This window comes from Rhinoraja longicauda, chromosome 2, assembly GCF_053455715.1.
Source record: "Rhinoraja longicauda isolate Sanriku21f chromosome 2, sRhiLon1.1, whole genome shotgun sequence".
Lineage (NCBI taxonomy): Eukaryota > Metazoa > Chordata > Chondrichthyes > Rajiformes > Arhynchobatidae > Rhinoraja > Rhinoraja longicauda.
In genome coordinates this window covers 59,109,642-59,122,169 of record NC_135954.1, presented here as the reverse complement: position 1 = coordinate 59,122,169, position 12,528 = coordinate 59,109,642, and the positions used below count along the sequence as shown (strand labels likewise).

The 12,528-nt window shown below is 42.1% G+C and overlaps 1 protein-coding gene across 2 annotated transcripts in view; it reads left to right on the top strand.

Moving 5' to 3' along the window:
- pign (phosphatidylinositol glycan anchor biosynthesis, class N) overlaps positions 1-12,528 on the top strand; it is a 161,029-nt gene that overhangs the window by 138,684 nt on the left and 9,817 nt on the right. Inside the window, exon 29 of one of the 2 annotated variants that reach the window (XM_078419540.1) lies at positions 10,833-11,918. The exons of the other annotated variant lie outside the window; for it this stretch is intronic. Within the exon in view, the coding sequence (XP_078275666.1) occupies positions 10,833-10,977 (145 nt within the window). The 3' untranslated portion in view covers positions 10,978-11,918. Of the gene's footprint in view, positions 1-10,832; positions 11,919-12,528 lie in introns of those variants that run through there. 2 annotated transcript variants of the gene reach the window in all.

Here is a 12,528-nt window from a genome sequence, read left to right as displayed (position 1 = left end):
ATTTTGGAGTGTGCAGAGTGTTAAATGTGAGCGATTAAGAGCTCTACTGAGGTGTGAACATGGGTCTGGTTTAGTTAAAAGTTCCCAGACTGTGCATTGGTGTTCAATATACACAATAGCATAAGTCATGAACGATATCAAGAATCAAGAGAGTTTGTTTGTCGTATTCACCTGAAGAAGTGGAACAACAAAATTCTTACATACTGCGGCTTTACAGGCACAAGTAAGAATTGTCACGAGCTTAAATGTAAAATCAAACAAGAAATGTGGTACATTTCTCAATCACTAAATGCACGTTCTGCAATTCTCAATCCTTCCACCAATGTAAAAACATTCTCTACTTTCATTCTGTTTTAACCTTTCATGATTTTTAGCAGTTCCATCTTCTCACCACTCACCCTTCACTGCTCTAAAGAGGACAATACCAGCCTTTCCAGTCTGTCAATGTAACTGAGAAATATTCTACCAAACCTTTTCTGCACCCTCTGCAAGGGTCCCTTGCATCTTTCCTTTACTGCAGTGATCAGAATTGGTTGCTCTGTTCTGGGTGCTGCTAAACCAACATTTTATGGAGGAAGTACAGAGCATTCAGAAAGTATTCAGACCCCTTCACCTTTTCCATATTTTGCTACGTTACAGCCTTATTTTAAAATGGATTTAATTCTTTTTTTTTTAATCATCAATCTACACATAATACCCCATAATAAAAAAGCGAAAACAGGTGTTTAGAAATTTTTGCTAAGTAATTAAAAAGAAATAACTGAAATATCACATTTACACAAGTATTCAGACCCTTTATTCAGTACTTTGTTGAGACACCTTTGGCAGGGATTACAGCCTCAAGTCTTCTTGGGTATGACGCTACAAGCTTGGCACACTTGTATTTGGGTAATTTCTCCCATTCTTCTCTGCAGATCCTCTCAAGCTCTGTCAGGTTGGATGGGGAGCGTCGATGCACAGCTATTTTAAGGTCCCTCCAGAGATGTTCGATCGGGTTCTGGCTGGGCCATTCAAGGACATTCACAGACTTGTCACGTAGCCACTTCTGCATTGTCTTGGCTGTGTGCTTAGGGTCGTTGTCCTGTTGGAAGGTGAACCCAGTCTGAGGTCCAGAACGCTCTGGAGCAGGTTTTCATCAAGGATCTCCCTGTACTTTGCTCCGTTCATCTTTCCCTCGATCCTGACTAGTCTCCCAGTTCCTGCCGCTGAAAAACATCCCCACAGCATGATGCTGCCACCTCCATGCTTCACCGTAGGTATGGTATTGGCCAGGTGATGAGCAGTGCCGCTTGGCATTCAGGCCAGAGTTCAATTTTGGTTTCATCAAACCATAGAACTTGTTTCTCATGGTCTGAGAGTCCTTTAGGTGCCTTTTGGCAAACTCCAAGCGGGCTGTCATGTGCCTTTTACTGAGGAGTGGCTTCCGTCTGGCCACTCTACCATAAAGGCCTGATTGGTGGAGTGCTGCAGATGGAAGTTTCTCCCATCTTCACAGAGGAACTCTGAAGCTCTCTCAGGTCACCTCCCTGACCAAGGCCCTTCGTCCCCGATTGCTCAGTTTGGCCGGGCGGCCAGCTCTATGAAGAGTCCTGGTGGTTCCAAAGTTCTTCCATTTAAGAATGATGGAGGCCACTGTGCTGTTCGGGACCTGCAATGCTGCAGAAATTGTTTTATACCCTTCCCCAGATCTGTGTCTTGACACAATCCTGTCTCAGAGGTCTATCGACAATTCCTTTGGCTTCATGGCTTGGTTTTTGCTCTGACATGCACAGTTAACTGTGGGACCTTATATAGACAGGTGTGTGCCTTTCCAAATCATGTCCAATCAATTTAATTTACCACTGGTGGACTGCAATCAATTTGTAGAAACATCTCAAGGGTAATCAATGGAAACAGGATGAACATAAGCTCAATTATGAGTGTCATAGCAAAGGGTGTGAATACTTATGTAATGTGATATTTCAGTTATTTCTTTTTAATTACTTTGAAAAAATTTCTAAACACCTGTTTTCACTTTTTTATTATGGGGCATTGTGTGTAGATTGATGATAACAAAAAAGAATTTAATCCATTTTGAAATAAGGCTGTAACGTAACAAAATGTGGAAAAATTGAAGTGGGTCTGAATACTTTCTGAATGCACTGTATATTCATCATGCAGTCTGCACAACACGTCCAGTCTACTTGTTGTTCTTCTGACCTAATTCAACGGCAATGTATATAGGTGTTTTTTCCAGTGATTCAGCAGGAAGTTTACTTCTGTTCTCGTGCAAACTTTGTGGTTTTGGTTAATAAAACTATAAGAGAGGCATGTTGCCTATTTGTGGCCTCTAACCTGGCAATCTATATGTAAACTAACTGGACTGAAATCCACATGCAATTTGTCCAAATCAAGGCAAGTGTGGTTGTACCATTTGTACTGCATATGAGGCAAACAAAATTTGCTCAATAACTTGAATTGGAAACTTGTAGAGATTATGGACGTTTCTTTGCAGTCCGCCAATTGACTTGCCAACAAAACCCTATAAAAGCACAAGGGATATGAAGCACGCTGTTAAATTTGATTCAAATTGATTAGGTGATAGATGGTAGAGGGTGGTGGTAGATGTGTGTTTCCCTGACTGGAGGTCTGTAACAAGTGTACACTGCAGCTAAAATGGGTAGGGAGGAACTGCAGATGCTGGTTTACACCGAAGATATACACAAAAAGCTGGAGTAACTCAGTGGGTCAGGCAGCACCTCTGGAGAAAAGGAATAGGTAATGTTTCAGGTTGCGAACCTTCTTCTGATTATACCAGTGCTGGGCTCATTGTTGTTTATAACATATAAATGACATGGATGAGAAAGTGGAGGTTATAGTTAGTAAGTTTGCTGTTGACACAACTATTGGTGGAGTTGTAGATCGTGAAGATGATCATTTAAGGATACAATGGAACATAGATCAGCTGGAAAGTTGGGTGGATTGATGGCAGAGGGAAAGTAATCTAGACAAGAACAAGGTGATGAAATTTAGGAAGATTAATTATATTAGGACGTAGAATAAATGGCAGGGACCTTAGAAGCATTGGTGCACAGAGAAACCTTGTGGTACGTTCATAGCTCCATGAAATTGTGACAAAGAAGGATAGGGTGATGTAAAAGGCATTTGGTATGCTTGCCTTCACATGCTGAGGAATATAAGAGTTGGAACATTATGTTGCAGTTGTACAAACATTGGTTTTCGCCTCACTTGGAATACTATGTGCACCTCTGGTCACCATACTCCAGGAAGGGTGTAGTAGTCATGTGCAAAAGTGGGAAAGTGCAGAAGAGATTCACAATGTTGTCATCTGAAACAAGAAACAACCTGCCCAAGGAACTCAGCAGGTTGGGCAGCATCTGTGCAGGCAAAGGGATGGTCAACACTTTGGGTGGAGACCATGCGTCAGGACTCAGTCTGCTGAGTTTCTCTGTAGCTGTATTTTTTTCACCAGGATGGTGCTTGGAATGGAAGGCTGCAGTTATATGGAGAGATTGGGTAGGTTGGGTTTATACTTTCAGAATGTAGGAGGCTGATGGGTGACCTTATGGAGATTTGCAAAATTATGACGAGCATAGATAGTTTGAGTAATTTTTCCCATGGTAGAGGAGTCCAGAACTAGAGGGCCTGAGTTTAAGCTGAGAAGAGAGCAATTTAAAAAAAAAATCTGATGGGTATATTTTTCCATAGATCATTGTGAATATTTGGAACAAGCTACCAGATGAGGTAGTAGAGACTATTACAATGTGTAAAAAACATTTAGACATGTACTTGGACAGGAAAAAAGTAGGGCGGCACAGTGGCACAGCAGTAGAGTTGCTGCCTGACAGAGCTAGAGACCTGGGTTCGATCCCGACTACAGGTGTTGTCTGTACAGAGTTTATGCATTCTCCATGTGATCTGCATGGGTTTTCTCTGGGATCTCCGGTTTCCTCTCACACTCTAAAGACATATAGGTTTGTAGGTTAATTGTTTTGGTATAATTGTAAATTGTGTAAGTAAGGTAGTGTAAGTGTGAGGGGATCACTGGTAGGCATGGACTTGTGGGCTGAAGGGCCTGTTTCCGTACTGTATCTAAACTAAACTACACTCAAAAAAGTAGTGGGATACTGATCGAACATGGACAAATAGGATTAGTGTAGCTCGACATCATGGCCGACATGGATGATGTGGGCCAGATCAGTGCTGCATTTTTAATGATTTTGTGAAAATAAATGAAGAGGTTGGGAGCTGGAGTATTCTGTTATATAACATGTTCCTTCAGAGCCAGATTGCACATTCATTTTCAGCAACACTACCGCAATCTGAAATAAAATTCGCATTAATTGACAAGCATTTTTGTTTCATAATAACTTGACCTTGGACCTGCAAATGCATTCTACTATGCACAATTTTTATTACAATTTCCAATGGTGAGAAATAGAAATGAGAAGTAAGTTTTTCATTGGAAATGTTAAAGTGTGGCAGGCACTGGAAAATATCAGATTTTCCAAATTGCAATTGCAAATCTATGGAACAGATTTCTATGATAGGATGACAATCCTGCAACTGATGAAAAGCTGCATGATTATTTGCAAAGAATAATGTGGATGCAAATTATTAATTATAATTTGGTGAGGAAGTAAAATGATAAAACTGGAAAAGTGAAAGTAAACAATGCTAAATTCATTATGACATTTTGTAACGCAGTGCTTAATTTGTAAAGTAGTGGATATATTAAATTCCATGATGAGAACCGGGTTACGTTAAGGACCTTTAAGAATGATTTTAAATGAACAATGCTGTCAAACACATAAGTAGCGACAGCAGATGCTGAGTAAAATGCAAAGTGTTGGAGTAACTCCGTAGATCAGGCAACGTTTGTGAAGGAAATGGATAGATGATGTCCAGGACCCTTTTTCAGGCTGATTGCAGCAGGGGGGAGGAAAGCTGAAAAAGAGGTGGGGGCAGGACAATCCCTGGAAAGTGATCGGTAGATAGACGTGAAATATATAATGATTTAAACAAAGAAATCATTGCCGATTTTATTTGATAGCAATTTGGCCATAATCAATGCTATCCACAGCATTTGTGCTTTCTTGTACCATTAATGAAACTAAGTCAAGTCAAGTCAAGTCAAATTTATTTGTCACATACACATACTCGATGTGCAGTGAAATGAAAGTGGCAATGCCTGCGGGTTGTGCACAAAAATAATTACAGTTACAATAAATAAAGTTAATAAGTTACTAAACATAGCACCAAAAGTGTCGACAAAAATTTAGTCTCTGGGGTTATCAAAGTTGACAGTCCTGATGGCCTGTGGGAAGAAGCTCCGTCTCATCCTCTCCGTTTTCACAGCGTGACAGCGGAGGCGTTTGCCTGACCGTAGCATCTGGAACAGTCCGTTACTGGGGTGGCAGGGGTCCCTCATGATCTTGCTTGCTCTGGATCTGCACCTCCTGATGTATAGGTCCTGCAGGGGGACGAGTGTAGTTCCCATGGTGCGTTCTGCCGAACGCACTACTCTCTGCAGGGCCATCCTGTCCTGGGCAGAGCTGTTCCCAAACCAGACTGTAATGTTGCCGGACAGGATGCTCTCTACATTATATAGTAGAAAAAGGTGACAAAATATTCTACATGATCATCCCATAAGGATGCATTCTCAGCCCCTGACTGTACTCCCTATACACTCATGCTCTAACTCTGCTTATCTTTGTGGATGACACTACTCAAATCTAAGATTTATTTTTTATTTTTTTAAAACAGCTGTCCGTGTACTGATTCCAATACAACATCACTGTTCTCACATTTAATCAAATCAAGTTGAGTTTATTGTCCTATGTACCAGTATGGTGAGCTACAGGTACAATGGAAATCTTGTTAGCAGCAGCATCACTGTCACATAGTCAATCAGACAACACACAAAAACATAAATTAGCCATAAATTGTGCAAGCCAGTGAAAGAAAGAGTATTGTGCAAACAGAAGTGAGAAACGCACAATAGAAAAATAAGGCCCTGGCAGTGCAAGAGGTGAACTTAGTATTCCTTTGCTGAGTAGTATTATGGTCATGCTAGTCAGTTCAAGAGTCTGATAGTTGTAAGAAAGTAGCTGCTCCTGAAACTGTTGGTGTGCTATTTCAGCCTTCTGTCCGACGGTAGCAATGAGGCATGGGCATGGGCTGGATGGTGGGAATCCTTGATGATAGTTTTAGAAAACACCCTGGACAGGTTTTGAATGACTAGCGTGTAGTAGAGTAAATGCTGTTAGACTGGCATAGAATGGCCCTCGATAGTCAACATGGGCATGGGAGGCCGCAGGACTTCTTTCTCTTGTTTCTCTGCTGTCTGACACTGTGACTCTTGGGCCACTGCATATCTTCCTCCATTCTGCAAAGCAACCAGTTACTACAATTATTTATTTATTGTCCCTTAGCTAATTCTATATTCATTCCGCCACCATTCCTTTCATTCTGTGAATTTCAGTTTTAAGTTCATAAGTTGTAGGAGCAAAATTAGGCTATTCGACTCATCAAGTCTACTCTGACATTCAATCATGGCTGATCAATCTTTCCCTCTCCTCCCCATTCTCCTGCCTTCTCCCCACAACCCTTGGCACGCGTATTAATCAAGTTTTGCTGCTTTGTCCTGTTATACCTGGGCAACACACTGGGCAATTTTGCACTTTGTCTGGCAGCAGTCGGAGTTGTCCTGGAAAATATAGCTACAGATGAGACTGCATCTGATATTCATTTCAGCTGGGATGTCATTGTGACTTATGGCTTTTGTTGCGTCCAGTGCTTTCAGCTGCTTCTTAGCAAGACGCTGTATGTGACATAATGTGAATCAAATTGGCTGATGCAAGATTTTCACAATCTTGTTGACCCTTGCATGAGGCTGAGATGGATACTTGACACTTCAGGTGAAAGATTGTTACTGTAGGAGCCATTTATGCTTAATTCAGTTATTGTCATTGTGTCATGGCTATGTTTTAATATTTCTAGTTTATGTTTTTTTTGCATGCTTATGGGTGTGACTTAATACATAACGGGGAGTGTCTAGATGGGAGGAGGCTAGCGTGTCGACAGAGGTTGTGGGTCAGTTTAGGCTCGGAGGATGGTGAGCATACAGTTCTTTACCACGCGCTCGTACCATGCGCTTGTATCAGTTATATTTGTAAGAACCGCACGGTAATAACTGCAAGAATTCTGAGATATTGTTTGAAGAAGAAACAGTTGATAAAGTACGGAAAGTGATGAATTACTCGTTGATTTGTGCTAGTTTAATAAAACCAATTAATTAAGAAAGGACGTTTGAAGATTCATTTTGTCATATCAGGGTGCGACATGTGCGTAAGCTATAACTACATTTCATCCCTGAGTAGTAATGGCTATCGAAGTAGGACTTTGAGATGGTATAGAAATTGCCATTACAGTTACAGATGCTCTGGACTTGTCTCTTACACTCACAGCATGAGTTCTGCCTTCACCAATACTCATGCACTCTCCTCCAGTTAGCTGTTTAATTGTCTACTACCTTTCACAAATGGATGTGGCAGGTCTGCAACACTTAAATTCTGTCTGTTGTGTCGCTCCCATTACTTAGCTTACAGCATGCAGCCCTGTGAAGTAGCGAGGAGCAGCACAATGTGAATTTAAGATAATCTGATGCTGTTCCTAACATGTACATATTCTGAAGCGGGGTTATTCACAAACCTAATGGTATATGTTAGGCCCTCAGGAGACAGATTGCAGCAAAGTATGGATAGGATCTGGTATCCAAAGCAATTATAGACACAAGGAACTGTAGATGCCTGTTTACGAGAAAAGATACAAAGTGCTGGAGTAACTGAGCAGGTCAGGCAGCATCTCTGGAGAACATGGATAGGTGACATTTCAGGTCGGGGCCTTTCTTCTGATTGCACACAGCCCCCAGGTGCTCACGAGAACTGCACAAGCGAGACTGGATTTTGTCACAAACACATCCAGTGCACGGATGGGAGATGTCCTCCTCACTTTGATAAAAATTACTGATCCTTTGGACATGGCACCAAACACATTCACAAAGATAACCCCAGTTGATCTGAGAATTGGGAGGTGATTCCTATGAGGAAAATCTGACCAAGCTAGCGTCTGTTTCTCTGTAAATAAGAAAATACCAAAGGGTCATCTGATCATGTTTTTTTTAAATTCTAATGCAATTTGAGTAAACTTAGAGATGATTCTACTTGTAGGAGAGATCATAACCAGAACACACAAATATAAAATGATCACAAACAAAATCCAATTATTAGCATAGAGGAACAGTTTTACTTTGAGAGTGGTTGGGAGTGTGGAATATACTACAACCAGGAGATAGTTAGGTGAACAGCAGAGATAGGTGCGGACAAATGGCTAGAAGGTAATGTTGAAAGGGTGAAATTAATTAGGATGGGAGGAGGTTGAATGAGCTATTTTTGTGTTGTAAATTCAACATAATGGATTGTTGTCTTATAACAGCTAAAATCAGTAAGGATTGGGTGCAAAAATATATACAATTAATTCCGATTTGTCCTTATTTTGAGAACAACATGGATGTTGCCAAGAAAATAGGGCCTGAGCTATAGGGAGAGGTTAGGCAGGCTAGGACTTTATTCTTTGGTGCGCAGGAGGCAGGGGGCTGTTTTATAGAGGTGTATAAATCATGGAGGGAATAGATGGGATGAATGCAGTCTTTCTCCCGGGGTAGGGGAATCACGAACCAGAGGGCATAGTTGTTAGGTGACATGAGCAAGATTAATAGAACAGCCAACTTTTTCACACAGTGGGGGGTGGGTATATAGAACAAGCTGCCAGCAAAAGTAGTTAAGGCAGATACAAAAACAATATTTAAAAGACATTCAGCCAGGTACATGGACAGCAAACATTCAGAGGAATGTGGTCCAAATGCAGGTAAATTGAACTAGCTTAGATGGGGCTTCTTGGTTAGTGTGGGTGAGTTGGATTAAAGGGCCTGCTTCCATGCTGGATGACTCTTTGACACAAGTTAATTTTAATGATTACATAGAATGGATGGTACCTTCACCTTAAATGCAATAGCACCCTTTTGATTTGGGTAGTTTGCAACCCAACGGTATGAACATTGAAGTCTCCAATTTTACGTAACCACCCAACAACCCTTCCTTCTCTTTTTTCTTCTCCTCTCCTCCCTGTGCCCTACCTGGATGTGCACCCTTTACTCCCACTATCCCACCCCCATTTTCCATAAGCTAATGTTATAGGAGTAGAATTAGGCCATTCGGCCCATCTAGACTACTCTGCAATTCAATCATGGCTGATCCGTCTTTCCCTCTCAACCGCATTCTCCTGCCTTCTTCCCATAACCTGACACCCGTACTAATCAATAATCTATCAATCTCTTTCTCTTTCCTTCCATCCCCTTCCACCCATCTCTCTTCCTCTACCACTCATTTCACGTCTCTTCTTTCCTTATCTCAGCCTTTTGTCTTCTTTTCATCAATGGCCTTTGTCCACCTATGTGCCAATCAATCACCGTCACCTGTATCCATCTGTCACTTACCTGGCTTTGTTCCTTCCTCCACGTATCTTCCAGCTTTCTCCCCCCTCTCCCCAAATCCCCCACTATCAGTGTTAAGAAAAGTTCTGACCGGAAATGTCACCTATCCATGTCGTCCGGAGATGCTGCCTGAACCAGAGTTCCTCCAGCACTTTGTGTTATTTTAACTTTTTGAATGCATTATTATTTCCATCTTCTAGGGAAAGCACCAGAATGTTAGATAAAATTCTTGAAATAAATGTAGAAATGCAGTCCTAAAATTAATTATTTCATATGTTAATGCATGCAACATCTGCAGTCATTTGGGGATAGGGGTGATGTACTGCAATTGTGGTCAGCAAGCAGACTGTGAAGGAATCCAATTATTTGTAAGCCCTTCCCAGAAGGGTCTCGACTCGAAACATCACCTATTTCTTTTCTCCAGAGATGCTGCCTGAACTGCTGTTACTCCAGCATTTTGTGTCTATCTGTGAAAGTGCATGTTGATTGGCGGCAGTTTGCCAAATTGTGACCCTTTGCTGCCGATTGCTGCAATCTAAATTCCATTCCATTGAAAAGGGCATGACAGGGCAATGCAAGGGATGTGTGAATGCAGATGAGGAGAGTGTATGGATATTAATATTGAATTCTCTAAATTCAAATACCACCCTACCCCCTCTTTTTTCTGATGCCTCTCCACCCCCGTACGCTCCCATTACACAAACCGTTTCCCAACACCCCCACTCCCCCTGTCTCCTCCTTCCTCCACTCGTCTTCCATCTGAGTCCCCCTTTTCCCTTTTATCTCCCCACCTTCTTTATCCCTTTTTACCCAAATCCCTAGCCCCAGCTTTATGTTTCACTCCTCTCATTATCTGACATACTTTTGTCTCCTTTAATTCTTTAACCTTTGTCACTTACTCTCCACCCAGCTGCCAATCAACCTCACCCCCCCCCCCCCACCTGTATCCACCTATTACTTGCCAGGCTTTGTCCTATCCCAGTAGAAATAAAGAACTGCAGATGCTGGTTAATACAGAAAATGACACAATGCACTGTATTACTTCTATCGGGTGGCACCACCACAGTGGCAGCCTCGCCAACAGTCTGTCTGTCCTTTCTACTGTTTTTACTATTTTAAGTATGTGTTAAAAGTATGTTTTAGTGTTTCTTGGTTTGTTTTATGGGGGTGGGGGGGGGGGGAATTGGGATAAACATTTTTCAATCTCTTACCTTGACGATTTTTCTCCGTATTGTATCTACGTATCGTATCTCCGTCCCCTCTGCGGCCTAACATCGAGGAGTTGGCGGCCTTTCCTGGAGACCGGCCCGGTGCTTCAAGCCGCGGGCGTGGCGTGGACTTTAACATCGCGGAGCTGTGATCTTTTGCCGAGGATCGACTGTGGAGAGGTCCAACCGTGGGGCCAATGGACTTTAACATTGTGAAGCCCGCGGTCTCTAATAAGAAGAGGCCGACTCGGGAGCTCCATGCTGCGGAGAGTGTTTCAACCATTCCAACGCGGGGAGTTTCGATCATCCCGACGCGAGGGCCTCAGACCGGACCGTTGGCTGTGACGACTGAGGATGGTTCAACAGCCCCGACCGCGGGTGAACAAAGAGGAAGATGATTGAACTTTATTACCTTCCATCAGAGTGTGGTGGATGTTTATGTTAAAATTTACTTTATGTGACTGTGTGTCTTGTTGCTTTGCACTTAGTATGGCTGTATGGTAACTCAAATTTCACTGTACCTTAATTGGTACATGTGACAATAAATTGACCTTGATATCTTGATCTAGTAACTCAGCAGGTCTGGACACAAAACGTCACCTCTCCTACCCCACCTCTTTTCCGGCTTTCCCCGACTCGTATCGGACTGAAGAAGGGTCCGAATCCAATATTTGTCTGTGCATTCCCTCCACAGATGCTGCCTGGTCCACCGAGCTCCTGCAACAGTGTTATTATTGAGATTCCAGCATCCAGCATCTGCGGTTTCTTGCGTCTCCATTCAGATGCCTCTGGTTTCCTTTAAATCACACCCTATTCCGATGTGAAAATATATGGGTCAGAGTCTTGGAACTCCTTGCCCAATGGGCCTGTGGCAATGCCTTCATGACAAGGATTGCAGAGTTCAAATAGGTGCCGTAAACAAAAAAAGGACCAGGGATGGGCAATAAATGGTGAATTTTGTTGGGTAAATCCACATCCCCGAACGAATGAAAGCATCGTGCACACACTGGGGCTGAGAATGTAACAGGACGAGCAGAGAGGAACAAAGAAATGATCATCTCCATGCAGTGCCACAGTCCAGGCATTTCCTCCCCGTTATACACAACAACGAACACATTAGCAACTTCACATGTTATGCCTTCATCTTTTTGCACACAAGGGTTGGTACAGAATTTTAAATATTATGTATCAAGGAAGAAGCTGTTTATTCTGTTATTGGAGCTTGCACGCAATTTCCCGCTCGCCAAGACAGCGACAGCGTCTCTTTTTACTTGTGTTGCAGGTTTTATTTTAATACAATGCATTTTTATTTTTTTAAAGAACGTGGTCCTGTATTTTAAGAATGAACAGTGACGTTCAAGATGAACTGGACTATATAAATATAAGTCCCACTCATTAGCTGGTCAGTATCTTTTATCTGGGAACTGGAGGCGAAAAAAATAGATGCTGCAGGCTTTGAAATGCTGATTTTTTGTTGTTGTCTTGCGACTGTTTCAGCGTTTGCATTGTTTTTGTTGGCGATGATTATATTATTTGCAAAAGATGCGCAAATTAATTAACAGTGCAAATCTCAAATTATGTCAATAGAGTTGATAGTGAACGGGGGAATAAAATCGAGGGAAATGTGCATTAACGAAAGTGTCTGGATTTTTTCATTCATTGAATCGATTGACAAGCATAATTGTCTCCTTCAAGGAATAGGCTGCTGCTGCCTGGCCATCGTGTTCAGCGCCGCCTTGAAGGAAACTATCACCAGGACACAATGAG